The sequence below is a fragment of the Triplophysa dalaica genome, chromosome 13 (assembly GCF_015846415.1).
Source record: "Triplophysa dalaica isolate WHDGS20190420 chromosome 13, ASM1584641v1, whole genome shotgun sequence".
Classification (NCBI taxonomy): Eukaryota; Metazoa; Chordata; class Actinopteri; order Cypriniformes; family Nemacheilidae; genus Triplophysa; species Triplophysa dalaica.
The window spans coordinates 20,358,290-20,384,130 of NC_079554.1; the positions used below are offsets into that span (position 1 = coordinate 20,358,290).

At 37.3% G+C, this 25,841-nt stretch overlaps 1 protein-coding gene across 1 annotated transcript in view; it reads left to right on the forward strand.

Annotated features, from left to right (window-relative positions):
* Positions 1-25,841, forward strand: part of LOC130433925 (kelch-like protein 29) — a 184,974-nt gene that overhangs the window by 84,869 nt on the left and 74,264 nt on the right. The window contains exons 4-5 of the mRNA XM_056763732.1: positions 15,328-15,475; positions 18,575-19,099. Of these exons, the coding sequence (XP_056619710.1) occupies positions 15,328-15,475; positions 18,575-19,099 (673 nt within the window). The remainder of the gene's footprint in view (positions 1-15,327; positions 15,476-18,574; positions 19,100-25,841) is intronic.

Genomic DNA, 25,841 nt, shown 5'->3' on the forward strand with positions numbered 1-25,841 from the left:
TTTCGGTATCTCCGTATTGACAAAAATAATCATGATTGTGACTTTATCATAATCAAGCATTTCTCATTACTATTGTTATTCACTTTACTAACAGAATATACTATTTTGAATGGTTTCTGGATATGTACCTGAAATAACACTATGCAGTCAAGTATGTACGATGGTATTACTGCGGTATTCTTTGAAGTACTTTGGATTACCACATATTCAGTTAAAGTCAACAGTTACATTTAACTTATGTCCAGCAGTAACAGTATCATTTTGTGATTCATCTGTTTACATTGAGGACAATAAAGAGACTCATTATAACACAACTATTATAATAGATAGAAACATTCAATGATGCTCATGAAGGCAACACGACTCATTTAAAGTCATGTGGCTGTAAACCTCTGAAAATAATTTTGGTGTAAATTGTTTATATTTAATTTCCTGATAAACATATACATATGTATTTTTAAAGCTTATGAAAGATATTACTAAATGAAAAAATAAGTATATAAACAAAACAAAAACAATTTACACAAAAAAAGATTTTTAGAGGTTTACACACACATGACTTTAAATGAATGGTGTTGCCTTCGTGAGCATCACTGAATGTTTCTATCTATTGTAATAGTTGTGTATGAGTCTCTTGATCGTCCTCAATGTAGAAAGATGAATCTCAACATCACACAGTTACTGCTGGACATGAGTCAAACATACAGAAATGCTGTAAAAGCAAAGATTCCTGGATCATTTTTCTGTAGATCAGTGGACAGATTAATGACTCGGGACGAACAAGAAACCCTTAAACAACTATGACTAAACATAAAAACGGTCATTTACTTTTCAAGTAACAGATTCTGCAAAGGAGGCTGTAAACTTTCGACTTTAACTGTATTTCTTTGTATATGAAAAAGTATAGGGTCACTTATCTGAAATGTTTCTTGCGATCTTAAAAACCTTTTGGTTTAAATGTGAATGTTTTTAAAGTAATTTTGCAGACAGAAATATAATTGTGTCAACAGGTTAATTTCTTTCATTACTAAACTGTAATTAGATTTTTAATCACTCATTTTGAAATGCATGACATGGGCAAAATGACCAGCCGATAAGAGTCCAGATTTGATGTGAACTTCTTCAATACTGTTTAAAATTGGATCAAATGAAAAGACTGCAAAAATTACTTTAGTGTTATTCCATAGTTTGAGTTTACTATTATGTTATGCAGAAAAAAAGTTAAGAAAATGAAGAACGAGTGACTTTCGAATGGTATAGCCTATATATCTAATGCCATCACGGTTCACTGGTAACTCTACAGAACTTTATTCGAGACTCAGTAGAAGCCCAGTGTGATATTCCCAGCATCCAGTATCAGACAAACAAAAGTCAGGCAAAACATCATTAACACTGTACGTCATGAGATTAAATCGAGTGTCAGCTGCTTGTTCAGCCAGTGAATAACCCTCTACTCAAGCTGCGACTCATTTTTGTTGTTTTGTGATTTTTCCTCATGATTGACCGTCGTGTGGTTTGGGACAGAGTCCCCGACCGATACGAGCGCTCTGCTGGTGTTTCTTCCTTCATTTAATGACCCGATTTCCTGCCGATGCGGCTGCATTGACAAAGCCAAGGCCAGGACAGAATCGGGCTATTTCTGCCCACTGGTAATTGGAGAGAAAAAGCAAAGAACCCTTTTCTACTCTTTCTCAAGGAATATTACATCATAACTCTGGGGAGGCGTATGCTGTTATTTTTGGTGCTGGTGTTTTTTGTTGTGCCCGTCAACATCATCTAGAAGTTCCTGTTTGCCGTGGTCAGCGTTTCTTTCTTTAGATACACTCGTAACCTGGGGCAAAGTTTGGTCTATTGGTTCTAAATGCCAGTACTTTCACCAATACGAAAAAGATATAATAGCTTTTTGGTTTCGTTTTTTGTGTTCTTTTTCTCAATTGAAGAAATTTTCTTTGAGGGTCAGAGATATGGCATGTAGTGCACATGCTTCATTGCACGGGTGCTCGGTTTTGAATCCGGCTCGAGATGCCCTAGTTCTATAAATAATGAAACAATTAGCCATTTTTTTAATTAAAATGTAACCTTATTCTGAATTTTAAAAGCCTAACATGTATAATCTATATATAGCCTGTGGTGGAAGTGGGCCAGACTATAAAGTACCAGCAGTTCTGTTCTTTTCTGTCTGTCTGTCTACACCCGTCTTCCTCTCTCAGTCTAGTTGTATTGTCGCAGTATATAAAGCTCTCCCACCTCCCGCCAGTCGATGCATTTTTCCCATCGGTCATTTTTTTGACAAGCCGCAGATATTTCATGTCTGAATAACTGGCGCTCATCATGGGCTTTTATAGGACCCAACTTCTCGTGACCCGTCTTATGATGACTGAACCACGCTCAAGGGACGACTGTGTCGTTTTTTATGCTTAGGGACTGTCACAAAACTACAGAGCGATCATTGAGATGAAATGAGTCTAAAGAGTCTGGATTGAATATGAATCAGCCCTGTGAGTTGGTTATATGAATGATGTGTCACTCAACTGCTCAGGTGTCACAATATCCTACCCTGTCATGTTTGGGTGTCATGGATACAAGTGCTTGTCCGCATAATAGACAGCAAAATTTGACTTGTAAATGTGGCCAAAATGTATTCTTCTCATATATGTACCCAGTATGCATTGCATTATGGTGCTGCTGAATGGTAGATAAACAGCATGGATGGAAGGCAGAAGACCACTATGTGTGAATAGCATACACAGCCAAAACTAAAGTTGGTACTTTAAATCCAACAAATAGAAACGGTTATATTTTAGCTTTTCGATTGCATGTATAAAAGTTAACTTTATTACAGTAAAAAGCAAAGTATCCATAGTTTTGGTGAATGTGTTACCCTAGTTTGCTACAAATACCATGGTTATACTATGGTTACTGTAGTTAGACCATGGCCAAGTTGTGCTTGCTATGATTTAAAAACTTTGGTTACTATAGAAAAACCATGTTCATTTTTCTAGCGGATTTGCAAAGCAATAACTACGTATCCTCAGTATCCTCTCGCTCTTTATCTAAATTTGCCTATTCGGGGAATGCTGGGAATTCTTTTTAGCCTGGGAACAAGTTAACTTTGGCATCCCTACGTAAGTGTTAAAACGACTTTTCGCAAAACTTTAATTGCACGCTTGAAATCACATAAAAATGTGCAGCAGGTTAATATTAAAATAAATATTGCTAAAAGAGTTCCAACAGTTCCAACGCCAACTACATTTTCCACTTCGCCTGTCGCTGTGTGTCTTGGTTTGACTAGATGTTTGCACTTCAATCAACATTAATGGTTGAGGTTCAAGAGATCCAGCACTTTAAATGGCCGTCGTCCAGACCAAACCGACCCCGTATTTTGGCATGTTGATTGTTTATTTTGGCATGCAGCTGTGAGGGGTAAAGAAAGAAGATTCAGACGGGAGCCGTGGAGAGGTTTTTACTTTTTGTGGCTCTTTGGGTCAAAGTGGCAGTTATGTTCTGTGAATCAGAACAGACAGACTCGAGCCAAGTGAAAATAGCATGTCAAAGGAAATTATATGACACCCGGTGATGGATAGATGGATCTTTCTTCTGGAGTCCACACTCTCACTACCTATCACCATATTCTCTTTGTCCGTGACACATTGAGAAAAAAATAAAATCAAACAATTCATTTTGCCACTATTTTGCATATTCGTGATTTCGGCGGTCAGGAATTAGAATATTGTTTGTGGCAGGTGGCAGATGTGAATGTCACAGGTGGTTTTATTGAAATGTTTAGTTTGATTGAGTTATTGTATCATTGTATACAATGATATTCAAGTAAACAAATAAAGTTTCTTGTATGTGCACAAAACATGCTCATAACGGTTGTAATTGCAAACAAAGAACGTGAGGTCCTGAGTTATGTGTTTTGTATTGGAAATGTTGCTTTTCACCACTGTTTTTCAATCAACACAGCCTTGGAGGAGTTCAACTAGAGCATATATATGCTCTAAACTTTTCTGGTATTTATTTACCTTTATTGTAATGAAGTATTCTAGCTAGACATTCAAACTTAAAATGTATCTCACACAGAATTTAAACTGTTTAGCAACCAACCATAACTTACTGGCAACCTCATTGCATTGTGCTGGAAACACTCAAAACATTGTAGCATATGTATCGCAACACCACATAAACAAATATTTTCATTAACTTTCGAATTTACTATGGTAAACAGTAGGAAATTGAAGTATTATGTAGTATAGTACACTATAGTATTCTGTTGTACATGGGTTCCTAAACTTTTCAGCCCGGGACCCCCAAAATAACAGTGCCAGGGACTAGAGACCCCCACTATCAACTGTGCACACAACGTTGTCTTTGGTTGATATTAACCAAAGTTTAATTTCGACAAATATAAATATCCTAAACTTAAAGCCTTAAAAAGTAATTTGCGTGCAGATATGAATGTACAATGTTGTTCTGTATGACTTGCTGCACTTACCTTATGCGGTTGCTGACGTGACGTAATCACCTCAGGGGTCACGATCGAGGGGGAGGAATCCCAAAGGCTGATGGCTTTTTATTAGCATTTTTTATTTTTAACTTAATTCGTATTTTAATATTTTGTTGGACTTACTGATTAAATAGACTATTCCTAATAATAAAAAAATGAGTACTGGAAACCCCCCCCCCGGGTCCCGACTTCTGCTGTAGTATATTTTATGATAATACTAAAGTATTGTCTCTATATTACTCAATAGTTTTTAAAAGTATATTATAAGATTATGCTATAGTATAGTTCCTATAGCACACTAAAGTATTCGGAAGTATACTATATCACTATACTAGTACTCTATAGTTTTTTGGGAGTATGTTATATGATTATGCTATAGTATAGTTCCTGTAGTACTCTATAGCTTTGGGAGTATATTATATGATTATGCTATAGTATAGTTCCTATAGTACACTAAAGTATTCGGAAGTATACTATATCACTATACTATACTATAGTTGCTATAGTACTCTATAGTTTTTTGGGTGTATGTTATATGATTATGCTATAGTATAGTTGCTGTAGTACTCTATAGCTTTGGGAGTATATTATATGATTATGCTATAGTATAGTTCCTATAGTACACTAAAGTATTCGGAAGTATACTATATCACTATACTATACTATAGTTGCTATAGTACTCTATAGTTTTTTGGGTGTATGTTATATGATTATGCTATAGTATAGTTCCTGTAGTACTCTATAGCTTTGGGAGTATATTATATGATTATGCTATAGTATAGTTCCTATAGTACACTAAAGTATTCGAAAGTATACTATATCACTATACTATACTAAAGTTGCTTTAGTACTCTATAGTTTTTTGGGAGTTTGTTATATGATTATGCTATAGTACAATTCCTATAGTATACTATAATGTTCTGTAGTATTAGCTATTTTAAATAATTTTTTTATATATTATAGTAAGGTTCAACAACACTGTAATCTCAGAGTTTTACTACACAATGTAAATGTGCAGGAAAAAACGTAATATTTAATTCAGGAACACTAGCTAATGAAGTGTTAAGGACATTTTTTATGTCTCAACTCGAGCTCCTTTATACTGGTTTGCACGAGCGTGATAAACAGTTTACTGGCGCCCTGTTACTGACCCAGCATTCTTTTTCTGTCTAACTCACAGTTTAATTCACTCTTTGATTTTTTCTTCTGCCTTGCCTTTTCTCGCTCACATACACATTAGCGCACGTCGGTCACATAACATGTTCAGGAACGGCACGTTTATGCCAGGAGCAGCAGATGTCTCAAGCATGCCGGGACCCGCCGGTTGTGAATGAGTCATGCGCCCACCCATCCGCAGACCAGCTCTTCTCCCTGCAGCGCTCTCTGTTTTCCAGGAATAAACACTCCGTCCAGGTTCGCTGTGATTGAGGAGTCAAAGGTTTGGGAATGGACTGTTATATGTGTATGCCAAGCTTATATACCTGGAGTGCAATTAGTTAGCTTTCACATTCATCTCAATGGCGTTTGCTTGGCTGGCACACGGAGCTTCGGGCGTGTGGGTCCTGGATGCTGTAATCGTTGGAGTACCATGTGACTGATCATCAATATATTAGATGTAAAAGTCTCATTTATTTTCTCCATGAGGAAATTGATCTGTAATGATAATGTATAAACTTGTCAAGCCAGACCTGCTCAGAGGTTGCTAATGCATTGTAAATGATATAACCCAATCGGTCTCTCTACCTTTTCAGTTACTTGTTTATTTGTACATAATTTGCAATAATGTTAAGAATAGATTGTATTTTATACGTTTCTGCAAAATAGCAGTTTTACGTCGTAGAGTTATTTTCTTATTTACCGTGCTTCATAGGATTGTTTCATTCATCATAAAAGATGTTAAAGGGATAGTTCATGCAAAAGTTCAAAGTTTGTCATCATTTATTCAGCCTCACCTCATTCAAAACTTGTATACGACTCTTTCTCTCGTGGAACACAAAAGATGATATTTTTCTGAGTGGTTTTGTATAAATACAATGGAAGTCAAGGTAACGCTTTTGATTACAGCCCGCAATAAACCGCATTATTAAACAGGATTTAACTAATTGTAACAACAATGTACCTTTACAGTGCATATCTATAGATAAAGGGGTACAATATGCAAAGTTTGGGGAATAAAGGGGTAAGAGTAAGGAAAATTAAAAATATATATATATTAGGGAACTGCATGCCATATAAACATCCAAATATTGATTTTGCCCATTTTACAAATTAAAACTCATCAAAATAACTCATGATTAAAATAAATTATTTGTGACCAACAATCCTAAAATTAATCAAATAAAAATCATCGTAAAGTCACATTTACAGTTGACAATCTGCATGCTTCATTCGTGTTGTTTTGCGTTCACAAAAACTGAACACATCATTTCCACTTATTTTAAGTTTGCTAAAGTAATAAAATATGAACAATGGGTACATTGTGATAAAAAAATGTAGTGTTTGTTTACATTAAGATTGTTGTATTGCAGCATACTGAAGGTCAGTGTTGGTAAATTACTCTAAAAAGTAATGAATTACTAATTACTAATTATATATTCAATAGTGTAGTGAGATTACTGTACAAATGACTCTCTCCAAAAAGTATTTAATTATTTATTACTAATTACTAATTACTAATTAGATTTGTTAAGTGATTCAAGGATAGACATGAAACGACTCTTAATTCATTCGTATAAGGGTCAATGACGTGACATGTATTTTTTGTGTCCAAATTCATTATTTTCCTAAAAAGAATTTGAATAAATACATGTCATATATCAAATGGATCTACAATATGTCCTTTATAAGAAACCCTTTTCATTTTATTGAATTTCAATAGATTTTTTGAGTTTTGGTGTTTGAAAGACCAAAAATGTCAGGTGGTGCGACCGTCCGAACATACAAACAGAGAAGAAAACTGAGAAATAAATGTTAATTTTCTCAATAAAATTCTTAATAAAATATTTTGGCCATGATTTTATGTTAAATTTCTTATATATGAGGGGAAAAATACTCAGCGCTAAATACATTAAATGTACATTATTTTAAATTAATATATGGTCGCACCACCTGACATTTTCTTATTTGTCATTGACCCATAAACAAAATAAAACTACGTAAAGTACTCTTATTGACTGACTAAAGTTTTACAAATGTGAGAAAGTTACATTAATGCCTGCATTTAAAAGTCAGACTTTGAATTTTGATGTCAATTCCACCATTGCACACACATCTATTACACACAGTATTTAGTTCAATTACATCAGAAGTAACTGTAATTCAATTACGGAAAAAATATGAGTAATCCCTTACTTTACTTTTTATGGGAAACTTGATTAAATTACAGTAACTAAATACTTAGTTACTAGTAACACCCAACACTGCTGCAGGTCATGCATACCACAGTTACCCCTTCATTTATTCCCCAAACTTTGCATATTGTTCCCCTTTATCTACATATATATACTATAGAGGAACCTAACTATTACAATTAGTAACACTGTAAATCCTGTATAATTTACCGGTACATTGCCGGCCGTAATCTAAAGTGTTACCGAAGTCAAGTATGTTTGGTCACCAAAATTCTTCAGAATATCTTCTTTAGTGTTCTGCGGAAGAAAGAAAAGCATAGAAGTTTGAAATGACAAGATATTAAATAATAGAAAAATAGGATTTTCATATTTGTGTGAACTATGCCATTTAGCTCAACCTTTTGTATTTTTTCTATTGTGGTTCAAATCAAAGGTTATAATGTTGTCATCTCTGAGCAGCTTGATTTGCACTTTTATTTAAAAAAAAAACATTTTATTCTTAAGAAGAAATACATTGGAAAACAATCCTTTTAGAAACCAGACATGTAAAGTACGAGCCGAGACAAACTGGGCAGAGTTACCCGTCCAAACTCGACCGAAGCTCTTCTGTTCTTTTTCTATGGTAACAGATGTTTCATAAACAGAATATCATCTTAGGTAATCTGCAGTTTGCGCTGATAGTCGAGACTTAAACTTTGAGTTGTTGTCACAGCCCTTAGGCTTCCGTTTAATGATGCACAAACGCTGTCAGGTAGGGCATTGTGAGGGCCTCACGCAGGCCTTTAAACACACGCTGGAGCTCTCATAGCCAAAGAAAAACACACCAAATGGATTCTTCAAGTGCTCGACATCGCTATTCATCTTGGCTCGCGTTTGATCAAGAGGCCTTAGGTTGCCCCAGGCAGGAGAACAATAGGGGCATATAGAAACCCCGAAACCCCCCGTCGGACAGAGGACCATTCTGTCCTGTTCACCGGGAGATGTGGTTTTGATGTGTGGTGTGCTTTGGTGCATCGGACAGGGTGGTGGGGAAGGAGATAGATCTGTTGACGCTGGATCTCTGCGGCCCGGCTTTGCTCCGTATGAAAAAAGACTCTGTTTCCCACGTTCAACGGTCTTATTCTTCACGTCGGCTGGCATGCGTCTTTGCCTTACGGTAATACAAGAGCTTTGCAGGATGTATAAAATCATCGAGGGGCCTGAGAAGAGGGGTCTGAATGAAATTCATTATTCTCTGAAGTTCAACAAAAAGCTGTTTGTTATGATGTGAAAACATGATCCATATGCGATGGCAGGTTTTTTAGGGTTGGGTTGGGGTGTATTTGGGTCACATTGTCGGGAATTATTCCTAAAATAACAACCGGCTACGTGTACATTATCACTTACTTATGGTTCTGAAAAACAATTCAGTATTTATCAGTTTTTTACTACAATTCACTAAAGGTAATATTGTCATTTTTATTTTGAAGGTATGCAAACGTCTGAGGTGATGCAGGACGGTACCATATGTTGTATGTTACCCTGATGTCAATAGAGGCGGCTCACAGCTGTGCTGTATGGAAAAGGATGTAACCATGGTGATATTTACTTCAGCTCCATGCCTGGCTGCAGTTCTCTTAGATAAGGCTCATTGGAATAGTTTCTGACCAATCACATTCAAGCCGGTACCTCATCTGTACACCTGCCGTATGTGCGGGAGGAGACGTAGCCATTACTTTTTTTAATGTGCAAGAAGTGATTGACCTGTCGTATGTGACATTCTGGTTACCCTCTCATGCATTACAAATGACATCAAAGAGATTAAATGGTAAAAGATGTTGTCTTTGTAATGCAGTGCATTGAGTTCCTCACGAGAGTGTACTTGAATGTTGTGACGCTATTAGCCGGATGAGAAACGTTTTGGATCTGGGAACATCCGACTCTTGAAGAGGAATTTGTAACTGTTGATAGTATTTGCATTGTTTAAGCACCCCGATTCATTAAAAGGAATTATGCAAATAATTGATCATGCACAAACGATTATTATTAAGTTGCACGTCGCAGTTCCCCATGCAGCAGGCCTGTTCTGAGAGACACGCCGTGAAGGATGCAGCAGACGATGTGGTCTGACATGACTGAAGTGGTATTGTACATCATCACGAGTGTAATCCAGACACCTGAATCAGACGCTGGATATATGCCCGGTTATAATGCTCGTCTCTATCATTTGATGAATTATTGCTGACGTCAGCGATTGAAAATGTACACACATGATTTCTTTTAAACCACTATTACCTGCATCTGTGTGGTTTTATTGCAATCTGTCGAATTCAGATTAGTTGAACTGTCACAGGAGTTTTTTCTCAACGTGGACGAGCTAGTTGTGATGTTATGAAATGAAAATTATGATGCTCATGAATAATCAGTAGCTCATTCACAAATTACTATTTTTTATACAAATTAAATTTTAATTTAATTGGAAATCGTTGCAGAATTATCCATGGTTTTATTAAAAGTATTTTGTGTATTGATTATCATTGTACTGTAGTAAAAACTAAGGTTCATTCTTTAAAGGACCAGTGTGTGAGTTTTGGGAGTATCTGTTGACAGAAATGCAAAAAAATATACATAACTATACCTTCAAAGGTGTATACCTCACGTTGTGTCAACTCTGTTCGATTTTCTGCGTTTTCGCATCCGTAGCAAGCATTTTAGAGTTTTTTGACAATTCAGAAACACCGTAAAGACGAGCATCATATACGAAAAACCGCATACGAATTTCAGACTGTACGTGCAAAGACATTGTGTCTTGTGTTAGCCAACATTGTGCTACAAAAGGGAAGCGGTGGAGGAAGCCGTTGTCTGCAATTCGTAAACCCGACGTTTAGATGCCGCTAAATTTCATACACTTGACCTTTAACTAAAGTAACTGTAAAGACTTGTTTAGGGCATTTTTTGTAGCTAAATCATGGTTAAATTGCATAAAGGAGGTATTTTAGACCAACTTTACATACATCTGCAATCCATAACTTGTGCCTCTATTGTCATCACGGTTTGCAAAAACATAAAGGTGCAGGTTACTTTACATGCTTACTGTATCTTTACGTCAGTACAAGTTAAATTACAGCAAACAGACATTTTCTGTGAAATCGTACCGAACAGCCCAGATTTTTAATCTTTATTTTAACCTAACCGTTGTAAATGAGGGCAAGGAGATAGTTAACTGTGTTATATTCTTGCTCAGTAACTGATTTTTGTTTATTTTTAAACAATTTCATCTTATTTTAACGTGTGATATGTTTTGCAGGTCATCAGTTAAATGCATGAATAACGAAGGCTGAAGGGTTCGAGGTTTTATTCTGTCTTAAAACTAAAATTGCATCTCTACATTACTGGATTTACATTAAGAGGGCAGAAACGTTCGTTTGCCTTTTTATTTCTTCAGAATAGGCAAGAATAGAATAGGTAGCGAGAGTCGTGCTGGAGAGAACATTGCATAACAGTCACATGATCACTCAGCATTACAGATTACAGATTCCAGCCACTCATTATAACACAAAATGAGGTTAAATAGCAGGTGCTTCCTTTTTTATCAGATGCATTCCTGCCTCTGGCTATTTCATAACACATAAAAACAGGCGAACGTAAATTATGCTTATGGTCTAAACATATGCATATTGGTACTGCATGCTTTCGCTGCGACTCTTGAATAGAAAGTCCAGCGTCCGTGTAATAAGGTGCTCGGAACACTAAACTGACTACAGGCATTAAACTTCTTTGTGCCGTAAAGCATTAGAGCATGTATTTATTTATTCATTTATTTTTGGCTGCTTGCTTTGCACAGGACAAACACTCATGCTATCCCAGGCTGTTTTCTGTCGAGTCAGGAAGCCATCTGCCACCCTGCGATAATGGCCCGCCAGGGACGCGGAGCCTGTATAACCAGAGATGAATTAAAAAAGCGAGAATATAGGAAATGCTTGTCGACGCTCAGGTCCTGCCACGCTTTACAGTGTCTGTCCCCCGCCGACCCCCCCGACAGCAGATGCCCGTAAAAGTCTAAAAACGCATTTTATGTATTGCTCAACAGGACTGGAAAAAAAGAACTTTGAATATCCAATAACGCATTTTGATATTGCAGAATAAGGAAGATTTAATATTTCCTGACAGTCGGTCGTGGGAAATGCATAGGATTATTACGGCAGAAAATGCCACAGTATAAATCATCATTTTCACGAGGATTAGAAAAAAACAGAAGAGATGACGAGGAACGAGCGAGAGGCGGAAAGAATTGTCGGGTGATATACATGTCGAGCGGCGGGTTGTTCATGAAGAAAAGTTACTGTCAGTCAATATATAAATCAATCCCATAAAGACCTACTAGATGAACATCTCGCTGGCTTTTAGAACTTTCTTGATAGGAAGTTTGTGAACTAAGACAAAGTTGAAGTAGGTGGGCAATGAAAGTCAGAGAATTTGATGGGCTGCTTTATATCTGCTTAGATCACTCTGTGGAGAATTTCTGAGAGATTTGGGAAAACTAGATGTGGTTTGGATTATTGCTTAGATTTTGGTACAAAATCAGCTTTGTAATGTGGAAGGTCATTTTTATTGGCTTGTTTCTTGTTATATTTGTCGTTATTTTATTTTGTCCAGATTTAACATTTTGGCAGGTGATTTATCCAAAGCCGATTGCATTCAAATTCAGTCAAGATTTTATTTCAATAGCTTGTGTTTTACTGCGAATCGGACCCATTATTTGGGTGATGCTGGCACCAATATCTACTATTTGAGCTAAAGGAACATATTTAGTGATTGTCAAGGAAAAACTTGTTTTGTTAGAAAATGGCCTACAATATCTGTATTTCTGTAGCTCAAATGGTAAAGCATTGCATTAGCAGAGCAAGGGACATGGGTTCAGTTCCAAGGAGAAAAAAAAGTTTACTTTGAATCACTGTTTTGGATAAAAGCATCTGGCAAATGCATGAGTCTAAAACGATATTCCAAAAAACTCTTGTAAATGCTTGTTTCAGAACTCCACCGAGTTATTGAAAGCGAGTATTGAACTAACTCAACCTGACCTCTGTCAAACATACACAGCGCCACTTAAGTCGAATTCACGTGTTTTTCACCGGCGTGCGGACAGATAGCTTAGCACTTACCGTACGGAGGTCGACCCCGGGCGTCTCTGCGCACCAGTCGCAATGAGATGTTTCGCATGTCGACATGCAGCTCGGACCCACAACAAATTGGCTTTAGGCCGAGGTGACATAGATGCACGATGGGTAAATTGATGAAGTAAAGCGCGGGTCAGCCGGGATAATGGAACGAAGGAAAACCGACGGGCCGGAGCAGTGGGTTGATGATGAGGTCTTTTCCATTAACTCAGAGGTGCGCAGCGGGGTGAAGTTGAGATGCCGGGTTAACTCATCTCTCTGGAACTCGCTTCGTGCATCTGCCTGGATCACATGGCGTGCCCCGTCACTCCGCCTGCTTGTTTGACATAAAACCTCAACTCAATTAAAGTCAAAGCAAGCAAAGCAAAGTTTCTCAAACTTCCTTTACTATCAATCTTTGTTGGTGTCTGGATGGATTTAACTTTTATTCTTGTTTTTTTAGCTCTTACATTTCATGTTAAGGAGTTATAGTTCACTGAAGGGTGATAGAAAAATAAATTGCACTGTTGTGAAACACTGTTTGATAAAGCTGTATAATCTTTTCGCATGTTGCTTTTGGGCATTTTATGGTGCTCTTTGAATGGAGATGTAATGAAGGCGTTTAGTTACTGTCTCCTTGACGTTTCCGTTTCTTCTTGCTCTTATACTTCATAATGAATTATACATCGCGGCCTAATATGAGCACTTCATTGTAAATGGTGATGAGGAGAGACAGAAAGCCTCACAATGTGCAATTACGGCCCCGTAATTGCAAAGATGCAGGAAACTCGCATTTCGAACATAAAAGCCGAAATCTGATATAAACTAGCAAAATTGTCATATGCATATTTTAATTACAGTTATTCAGATTTAGTGTGAATATTAGGGTGGAATTGCCTTGAATCTGCGAATAGGCTGTAATCAAAATCTGATAATGGCAAAATTTTGTAAATAGAAAATTGGGCCTCGTGTTGTCCAGGGTTTTTTCTGGATCTGCATTCTGATTGGCCAGTAGATTTTCTTCACAGTTCACACTTTAATAAATTATGTTTTTATTTCCTCATTAAATCAAAAATGTTACTAGTTATGCCTTTCACATTTTTTTATTCATTTAGTTTTTCATACTATTTCATACAAGAGCTTTTGATTGGTCGACCTCATCTGGGTTTATAAATTAGTTCAATTGGTTTGTGTAAAGCTGTTTTCTGAAATGTGAGCTGTTTTCAATTCAGTGTTAAAATTCGGGGTCTATTTCATTACCAAATTTAACCATGGTTTTTATAGTAGAAATGGCATATGGAATATCGGTAACCATTTGTATAACCATTTTTTCCTATAATACTATGGTTAAACTATAGTCACTGTAAAAAAAATCTGTAAAAAATAAACTGGCAAAACTGAAATATACTGTAAAAAAGAATTCTTTAAAAAGGATATACAGTATATTAAATAGTTTTCCCCATTTTTCTTGTAAATGTGTTGTCTTTGTTCAGTAATTTTATAGTTTTGACCCTATTTAAAATTATAAAAAAACGACAGCTGGGGCGCCAGAAATAAACAGTAAAATACCAGATTTTCTCTGTAAAATTACATCCCCTGTTTTTCTTGTAAATGTGCAATATTTTTCTCTAATTTTGCTGTTTTTGACCTCATTTCATAAATACAAAAGGTATGTAAAATATGTTTTTTTTTAATTTAATTTGGAAAATCTGTTAAAAAAACAACAACATAATTTTTTTCAGTGCATGTTTAATTTGTAGTTATCGTGTTTTTTTATTTATTTGCAGTAAAACCATGGTTATTTTTATAAGGGATTGCTGCTTTTTTATCATAATTTTACTTTTCTTAAGTTTTTGCAATACATCCACAACAGACACACACAAGTAACATAAGTCACACTGTATGTAAAGTTGTTGGAGCCTACAGTAGATGTACATTTTATCACTAATTATATTCATAAAAGTTATCTCATAGTGTATTGTATATCCCTCTCTCTTTCTCTCAACAGGTATTAGTCTAGCTTTTTTTAAACATGTAACTTTGTATTAGCACCTATTGTATTATTGCTCCTGTATGACATATCGCTTATTGCTCCCTGAACTCGCTGTAAGTCGCTTTGGATAAAAGCATCTGCTAAATGTAAATGTAAATATTGCATTTTACTGTAGTTTCATTTTGCGCAGTATGTCAGCCAATAATTATTTATTGTGGGACATCACAAGCTGCATCAAAAATTTGACCCTGCCGTGAAAACCCATCTAATGTCATGTTTTGCTGATAAACGCGATTCAGGTATAATTTGTGATCAATATATATATATAATTTCTCTCCACAGGCATCAGGCCTTTCTCCCGGTGAGACCCAGACGCAGAGTCTCCTGTTGGCCCCTGGAGTGAGATGGGGTCAGACCCCCATCAACCAGACCACACCGTGGGACACAGATGAGCCGCCCACCAAACAGCACAGAGAGAATGACACCACAGGTATGTCCTCGTGTCTCCATTTGATCTATAGATGTGTGCAACAGGTCTTATTAAGATGAAGAGTTTATATTGTTATATAAAATATATTGTATTTCTATAACAAAAGTCACTTGTCCCACTTTTGTAAATCTAGATAAAGGCATGTGGGGTTTCCTAAGAGCAGACAAGCATCTGTGGTCTTCATTTATATTGTTTTTGTTTGTTTTGTTGTTTGCTGTTTATTGTTCTTGTTTCGTTGAGTTCTGCATTGTCTTAACAGACCTGAGATAACCGTCTGTCTCCGTCTCAAGGTCGTGAGAACAATTGTTGAGTTGAATTCTTGTCAAGTGATGGCAGACTGAGCTTTGAGAGACAACGCTAAGATTATTCAGTAAATTGTGTGTTTATACAGATATTTCGAAATTATTTTTATTAGGATAGAGATCTGTGTCTGTACAACTGGATGTGAACATGAATTTGCAGATAATGATGTTTCCTTATACGAATGAGTCCCGGTTTGTACTTGCTCAGGTCTCCTGATGTGATTTTTCAAACTTTGCTTTTGAACCTTGGCATGGAAAACCCTCAATAACATCAAACAAGCCAACAATAAGAGGTCAGCCAAAGTGTATCACGCTACACTGATGTTTTCTCTCGTCTCAAGTTGCCTCACATTAATAAAGATAGGTTGTTGACCTGTCTAGCCTTTTCTGATCGATTATACATGGGGAATGGGACAGTAATGCTCAAGAGGTCGGTCCAGAGCCCCCCGGGGCCTCCACAGGGGTCCCCTGCTGTGCCGTTTTAGTAGGAGCCGAACAGCTTGCAGAAGGAGGGAGCATTAACATTGTGCTGCGCTCGACGGGGCCCCGCTTCCGGCACCTTCCTCAAAACACAAAAAGAGATGTCACTCAAGCTCTCCTCATTCGACAGCACTGAGCATAATGTGACATACGGAGAGATGCGTCTCACATTAGCCCTGAGACCAGCTCAACACGCTCAACAGACAAAAAGCAACATGATTCTCATAACATCTCTGCGGGCATTCATTAATCATTGCAGCGTTGTGCGCTTTTTAGCTTTTGTTTTTTTGGAAAATTTGGGGAGGTTTTGGAAGTTTACGAAAACTTGGCTTATTTGTGACATTGATTTAATTTATTTGCCTTGTTTGAATTTGGCTAAAAGGAAACCCTCATGTACAGTTAATGACTGTTTTAAAGCAGCAAACCGTAATGTTTTTTTATTTTACAGAATGAACATAAAGAATCATAAATGTGTGAAGTAGTTACAGTTTTAAAGGAAAAATTTGATGGTGATGCAATTTCTATTTATTTTATTGCCTTTATTTGAATTATTTTTAGGAAAGCACTTTCACAAAGCAACCATCACTTTTTTCCTTTATATTTTTATAACCTAATGATATGTTTGTGGTCTAGACTTGACTAATAGCACTTTTTTATCAATTCAATTTAATAAGTTATTTCAGTTAATTGTTTATTTATTTATTGTTCTTTTAAAAAAGATGTATTGTTTATTTTATTGTCTTTATATTATTGTTTATTTCTTGTTTAATTATTGTTTAGTTTTATTAGAATATTCATTTTATAATAAGAAACTGAAGTGAAGACGGGAGATCATGACTAGACTCAAGTCCCTGTGAGTCGAGAGCTCTCTTTTAATATAATACAGATATTGGACAATCTTGCATTACTATTTCTGCGTTGGTTAAAAATTGAAAAATTTTCTTTGGGTTCCTTCTGAATAATTGACCTCCTTCAAAAAAATTGAAGAAAAAATTACTAACTCTTTCTTGTATATCAGGGTCTCTTCAGACCATACTTTGGTAAAGGCCATAATCACGATGAATGTTTGAATCTGTTTTGTTTTGTTCATGTGCTGTCTTTCCAGAGACGGAAGGGCGTGCATCCCAAACAAGTGCTTATTTATGAGATTAATCTCTTCTGTTGCATTGTGGGTAATTCCCATAAACAGCATCAATCCAGTTTCGATGCTATGATCTATTTCCCTCACGAAAGACACCAAGCCTTAGCGCTGCCCAAGATCAAGCATATGATGTTTGATCTGATCTCTGTTCACAGTCAGGGGGGATATTGCTCATATTCTCTCAGCCTGGTCTACATCTGTGTGCAGCATGAGATGACATCAGGTGCTCCGAATGAATCATATTCTCAGCGAGAAACTTTGAATGTCATTTGTTGTGTTTAAAACGAGTGAGTCAGGAGGCGGAATTTGAGATTTGGCGAAATAAGAAGGGAGACCCAGATCCACCAAAAGAAACATTTGCTTTTTACCTTAATATAACCTGAACTTTGTGTTGTCCATCACATGCTCCATCAGACCTTTCTTTAATGTGAAGCACTCATCATTTTTGCTAACGTGTCTGTCTCTGAAATTGAAGTGATACAGTAATAATAAAGAGGTGTTCTCTTTAAAGCGTGCTCTTTTCAGGTGTTTTTGTGTCACATACGTCGGGTCTGTTATAACCGTTCTGCATCGCTGCACTAGTAATTGACTCCCATTTGACCCACATGAAAAAAGAATGAATGAAGAAATGGATATTTTCCTGTGGATGCCCGGGTGACTTTGGAAAATAGCTATGAGTAAATCCCACACCCAGAAACAAACCCAAATTCAGCTCTGAAACCTCCACACCACTGATGGAAAACTAGATGTAATCTGAGCGGACCGACATGTGCTAAAATATTTCCATCATGTTGTGCTCTTGTTCTTTTAAAGACCCTGTGAAGTAAAAATGTTGTTACGGTGTGTGGTAGTTTTGAGGCCGTCTGGCATTCCCATATTTATAAATGATTTCTATTTCTTTTATAAAATAGACCAAATATTTGAATAATTCTTTCATCATTTACTTAACTTCATGTCATTCCAAACCTGTATGACATACTTTCTTCTGCTGAACAGAAAAAACGATTTTTGAAGAACGTTGGTAACCAAACAACACTGGCCCCCATTGACTTCCATTGTATTGACAAAAAACCACTCAAATATACCTCATTTTGTGTTCCTCAAAGGAAAGAAAGTCAAACGGGTTTATACAACAAACAGGTAAATAAATCATGATTGTTTGTTTTTGCTCCACAGCGCCTGCTTGGGTTCCTCCGGTGGTGGCAGCTAGTCAGCCCGGTCTTTTGGCTCATTCATACGGGATGCATCAACCTGCCATCTACAGCCAAGGAGGGTCCGTCCAGTCGCCGCTCGTCGGCGTGACCCCCGCCATCCAGACCCCCATCGCCCCACACCATCCGCTCATGACCGCCCACTTTCAGCTTCCTCCCGTCTCTTCCCAGACAGCAGGAAGCCTGGTCCTGAGCCTACAGAACCATTCGCACTACGCCACCAGCCAGCCGCCAATGACCCCGTCGCCCCTAACGACGGCAGGTCAGGTAGTCCACCCCGCCCCTCAGAGCGTGATGGGAAACGGTCACATGACCCACCCCATGTTGCACCCGCCCACTCTGCCTTCCGCCGCCCTGCCGTTGACCAACGGGCAGGCGACGGTTCAGCCCACGCCGGCCTCGCCAAACCAGGAAGGTCTGAACGGCCTCCAGATGCTCCGTACAGTAGGAATGGGGAAGTACGAGTTCACGGACCCGAGTCATCCGAAAGGTAAGCAAGATCGGGTGGACCTCATGCTTTAAAACTATTGCAGAATTTTGTGAAATATCTTTCGCCCGGTGTTACGTTTGATGTGGCTTGACCGCGAACATGACAAGTTGTTGTCGAAATATACCTCGCGAGTAACAGGCTGATGTATTAAAGCATCTCCAAGGTCGACGGTTCCGATCTTAAAACAACATAAGCAGGCTTCCTTCCCTGAAAACTTGACGGAGAGTCTCCCGCTGTGAAATCTTGACTGTTTTCGAGGCTGTAAATTGTTGTTTGTACAAGATAACCTTGGACAAGACTGTGTCAGTCCAGAAACAGATGTTGCGTATTCCCTGAGCAATTTCCACATTTAATGACGCTTTTAATCTAGGTTTAGATTGGCTTTGTAAGCTCATTTGATTTTTTTTACGAGCTCTATAAAATGAGCGCAATTTGCTTTCCACATCGATGCGACTTCCAATTGTCCCTTAAGATTCAAAAATAGCCAATTAGATTGGACTTTTTGTACATTTTTTGCTATTGAAATGCTCAAAACGCAGTTGGAGCGGTGGCATTGAAGCAGCTCTTGTCATGAGAACTATAGCAGTTTAATTTGCCATGTTTGCAACATAATAGCAGATTTCAATTGGTTTAGATTGTTTTAAATGGAAGTTTAACATTAATATTAGTTTAGAGCACTTTTTTATTTTATTACGATTAAATGCATGAGTGAAGTGAATGAAATCAGTTATTTCTCTGTAGACCTCCCTTTACTTCCCTACTAAAAATATTTGATTGTTTTATATATTTTTTCCTGGTTTTGCTAGAAATTAGATGACAGAACCCTTAAAAATATGTTATACCTGCTTCTAAGACATGGTGACCAGATAACCCACCAATAAACCACCTGATTTGAGTTTTTTCTGCAGGAGGTTTATAATATAGTTTGACTTTTTTGTTGTTTTCCTCGATTTTTCCAACCTGTTAAATTTTGTATCGAGGGAGCTGTATTTCTGTAACATTCATTTTTCTGTAGTGTTTGGTATGACTTTGGTGATTTGGTGCATCCCTTGTCAGCAAAGCTAATTTCATGCCATTTACTGTGTTAAGATGTGGCTTAGTATTCAAGGCCATCTTTAAAAATATAAATTGTAGGTTAAAGTTGCAATCCGTTACCGTTGCCTTTGTCATCATCTCTGTTTTAAACATAAAATTGCAGATTTCTGTACGGTGCTTGACGTCATTCTTCACGAAATCGTTCCTGACAGCTGAACTGATAAATGATCAGTCTATTAGCTTAATGATGTGAATTGAGATAAGATAAGGAGCCCAGTTTTTTTCCTTAAAAACACATATTTTTTGCTTGCACAACAATTTAATTTTGTTTATTTTTACGAAAAAAGTTACAAATTGCAGCTTTAAAGGAACAGTTCACTCAAAAATGGAAATTCTGTCATGATCCCTACCTAAAGTTGTTTCAAATCTGTATAAATTTCTCATTTCTGATGAACACAGAGAAAGATTTTAGGAAGAATGCTTGTAACCAAAAAGTTCTTGGGCACCATTGACTACTATAGTAGGAATACTTACTTTATATTTCTTTGTTCTGTTGAATAAAAAGAAGATATTTTGAAGAATGTAGCAAACAATTCTGGGGCACTTTTGACTACCATTGTCATTTTTGGTGGCCAAGAACTTTTTGGTTACAAATATTTTTCTCTTTGTTAATCGGAACAAAGATATTTACACAAATTTGAAACAACTCTAGGGTGAATTAATGATGGCAGAATTTATATTTTTGGGTGAACTGTCCTTTAAATATAAACACTATGATTTTTTTGTGCTTTTAAAACATTGCTCTGTTTGTTTGCTTTGTTGCTGTTGCTGTTTGTTTAGCTCGGCCAATGGCATGAGTTAAAGGCGGGGCTATCTTATTCTTAAACCAAAAGAATAACTTTTTTAAGAAACCTGATAAAAAATATTTTTGCTGTTTAATTCATGATTCTACAAAAATTGCAGGATTCATCATCACAACTGATGCACTTTGATCCGTTGACTGATTTATTCTGAAACCCGTGTCGTACATTTCACCTTGTTGACCGCATTAGCTTGTAAGAGCACTTCACCTCTAAACTCAGTTTGACAGAAACTTCGGGTTCCCTGGTGTTTTTTGGCTGCGTTTCCCGCTGATAGAACCCCTTAAAGACGCCAGGATTCTTCACGGGTCAGCACACAGCTGAAGCGATGTGCAAAGTGTGAAGTTTTTTCTTTTATTACAAATGCATTGTGCTTAAGTGCAGTTGGCAAGGTTACTGTAGCACTAAAACCACCATCTTAAGGTGAGGACGGAGTGCGGTCTGTCTGCTCTGCTGTAGGATTTTAAGGGCAGTTATTTGCGCCCCAGGCCACGTAGATGGATCATGTTCCCACCAAAAAATGCTGTGTTCAACTTTTGTAACGTTTTTTATAAGAAAACTTATTGGACAGGGTGTTCCATCTGATTTCATTTGGTGCGCTTTTACTGTGTCTTTGTTCAGTTGTAGATTAAAACCGGACCACCCTCAGATTATTCAGATCATACCCTCTAATGCTGATACCCTCAAACCGGGAGTGTACACAGAAGCTCCTCAGAAGTTAGTTTGAGGTTCTTTGTGGATATGAAACTAGATTATTTTTACACGCTGCACTGTTATTGTGGTAACTTGGTCACGTTTTTTCTAAAAACCTGTTCACACCAAGGAAAATCATTTTAAACATCCGCACCACATCATAACAATAAAGATAAAGAGATCCTAGGGGTCACTTTTAGAGCAGCTTTTTCCAGCTCATGAATGATAAAACATTGACAACCATTCAAAATTAAAGGGCTAAGGCATTTAAAATGAGAATCTGCAGCATTAGAGCTTAAAAATTTACAAATTTACATTATATTGCTATGATAGTTATTATTATCATCTCTACTGTAGTTATCATTCTTGGTGTGAAAAAGCCTATATGCAAACTCTGATTTTATACCGATAGTCAGAAGTCAGAGTTTAGATAAAACAAAAACTGACTTCTGTATCTTTATCTTATACCTTTGTTTGAACTCTGTTTATTTTCTAAAGGCTAATACATAAAAAGCAAGCGCTCAGTGGTTTTAAAGGCAAAGCAGCACTGTAAAAAATGTCTGTAGAAATTACATTTTATTGGCAGGAGTTTGTTCAAAGATAAATAATCATTAAACATCAACAAGTCTTTATCCTTTTAGAATTAAACTGTAAAATAACAGCCTCATGCAAAGCATTTTGGGAACCAACAATCTGTTTTTAAATTTAGTAATTTAAGCGTATGCGTAATGGCTAAATGTAAACATTTAATGTGGATTTCCAGTTCCCAGAATAAGACTTCTGCTAAATGTAAAAATGTAAATGTCGATTTCTGGTTCCCAGAATGCTTTGCATGAGGCTTTTACATTTTTTTCTTTTAAGATAAAGCTTTGTTTAATATTAATTTATCTTTTAACAAACGGTTGCCAATAAATTGGGTAAATATAAATCTACAATAAGTTACTGGCAACTAGCTGCATAACTACAGCGAAAGTGTTTACAGTACAGTAAGCAGTAATCTGCTGCAAAATGATGTCGGAAATTGTCATGCATTTGTTTCAACATCTGTTTCTAATGTGCTGCTTTGGATGGAAAATAAGTTTTTTGTTGTCTGTTTTGTGGTCTTGATTTATGGAAAATACAGTATCTCCTCAAGTACTCCATGTGATGATATTAGTTCAAACACGACGAACGCATTAGCAAGATTAAGATTTTAATTTGCAGGTAACACGTTTGTTAAGAAACATTTGAGCCAATCCGACATCAGCAAATCTGGACTCCCAAAATGATTGACAGGCCAAAGGTGGTTCTGGGTACAATAAACGGTCAGGCTTTTGAAGTTACGGGCTGAAGATTTAAGGCCCACGAGTTGTTTCAGAGCAGTCGAGATGAATTATATTTGTTTGAGGGGGCTTATCAGCATAAAAATATGTCTTTAAGATTGAAAAGTTGGGAAATATAGTCTTTGTAGCTGACATGTGTTTTAGGCAGACAGTTGTTTTTGAGAAAAGCCCTTTGGCAGTGCTCTGACACGCTCCAGAGGGAAGAAACGTTTCAAAATATGTTGTTTCTCAATGAACAGCTGCCTAAAAGCACACTATTTCTCAACAAAACAGCGATGATTTGAAGCCTGAGCATGCATTTTTAGTCTTTCGAGACGTTGCTTTCAATTGGCACCAAAGCTCTGAATATCTCGTCTCATCAGCACAATGTTGGCTCCTTGGTTCTTCGAGTTTTGGCTGCGGTTTTCGCATCCTCTCTGTAAAAGTTTTGCAGATATGGTTTTGTGCCTCTGCTGTCGACGGCGTTCTGAAGTTAAAGGTTTATGTTGCGTCATGACGTATGGAAGGCGCATTTAAAAACACGCACAACTGCAAATAGATTTGAATCGCTCGCCGCTTATGAAATGGCAATTTATCATCAGCAAGCATCGCCGAATCAACAAGTGCAATTTGAAAATGAATTTATTCCGTGTGTGTCACTCGAATTTACAGGCGCAGTCACAAACCACATCCAGCGCTCCCCACCGTGCCGTTTTCCACATCCAAGTGACACTAGAACTTCCGACTTTGATCCGTCTGGTTGGAAATGACAGTCACGTTATCCAGAGTTGTTCCGACTCCCTGCGAGTTCCATCTTGGTGAATAAATCGAGACAAGCTTCTGGGCCGTCGGCACGGAGGCAAGCGCAGTATTCCTTGTCTCATTAGGACAGATCGGCCCCGGGCCATTCCGGCGGGGCCCCGACGTTCCCGCCACACGTGGCGAAACCAAAGTTTCGGCTCAAGGACTGTTTGCGATACGCTCGTGTGCATGTTAATGATGAGACTTGAGAAATGACGGCGCTCTGTAGCTCTACAGGGATACACTCGTGACGGACGCCTTATACACCCGAATCGAAACGCCAGCGTTCCCGCCATGGGAAACCATCGATCGTGAGAAGCATAACGTTCTCTTTCTTCTGTTTACCAAATACACTGTTTTCAAAAACCCAGGAAAAGCTCCACTGTCGGCTAGCGCGATCTTCCGTCTCTGATATTGTTTTTCAAGGTGTCGAGATGAAAGTATAGATACAGAAAATGAGTCTCGGTCTGCACATAAGCTCCTCCAGGATTGTTTGGTTTTCCGCAGAACACCAAATCCCCGGATGCATTATTGTAAATAAAACGGCCTCTGTTTTAAAGCGAAGCGGCAGAAGCATTGCTCATAAGGGTCGGGATTGTTTTCGAAACAGCTTGCGTGTGTTCGAGCACCATTCCCCAGCCATTCCAGACAAATGACCTGTAATGGCAGGCGTGTTGTCGGCGGTTCAATTAGGAAACTAATCAGTTTAGACTGATGATTAACACGCCGATGCCCCGGCCACCCTCAGAGCGGCCCACTTCCACGTGGGGCTGCGCTACCGTTTTGCATATACAGTTGTGCAATTGTGTGCATCTATTAAAACATTGCTGTCATTGTGTCTTCTAATTGCGAGCTTATCTGGAAGGCCCGCCATAAGTTTCAGACAATGTAATGAGATTCTGCTTTTTTTCTGTATGGTCTTAAGAGCTAATCTCAAATAACAAGGTTGGTCGAAGATTTAGGCTTTGTTGGAGCAAATCTGTGCTTGCAATGCACATTTTATTTTAATTGAGGCACGGTAGAATTCAATGTATTTTTGTGAATATATTTACATTTTCATGTTTTGTCTCATAATGAGTGTTAGTTTATGTTGGATTTAAAACTAGTTTAGATAAAGATTTGTATATTTGTTAACCCTTGATGTTCAAGGTAGTGCTTGAATGGAATGTCTTATGTGTTTTTTTGGTGGGAAAAATCTTTATACTTATTTATGTAAACCAATACTAAACATATTATCGGAATGTCTATTTACACTTTAAAGGCAGAGGCTATTTACACAAGCTCCACCCACCAGTATCTGATGAAAAAACGAACCTATTAAATATGTGTTCTGCGTTTGTCACACTATAGTATTGAATAAATATAGTACAAAGAAATAGAAAAAATGAGGCCGCATGGGGATTTCTTAGCATGTTACCTTTAGAGATATCAAGCACTTACATTTTTAAAGAGACATGAAAGTCCCCTAAAAAAAGACGTAATATACTTAATTATTGTTATTAATGAATTCACAATATTAGCAAATTTTAGATTTGTAATTATTTTTATAATTATTAAAACAAAAATCTGAAGGACCCTCTTTTGGGGTCCCTAATCCATTATGTGGGGGTCATGGGTTCAATTTCTGATTTTCAATACACCATTATCATGGTCAGAACCATAATTGTGATAAACTCTGATATTTATTATTGAGATGATATTATCATACGTCTTATATTAAAGGGATATTTATGTGAAATAGAAATCCTGTCATCATTTACGTTGGGACATCAAGTCGTTCCAAACCTTGGAAGACACCAAACAGTTCTGTGGCACTATAGTAGGTAACAAAACTACTATGGTGGTCAATGGTGCCCCAAAAATGTTTTCCCACATTATTCAAAACATCTTGTTGACCAAAGAATCTTTGGCTGACCTTTCCCTTAACAAATATCAATTATCACGGTTAGTAAAATCACGGTTATTTACAATATATTGTGAAACCTCTTTCTTATTTGCTCTTTGACTCAGAAACTCAGATGTGTGTGCATGTTTTAGTTCCCAACACACTAA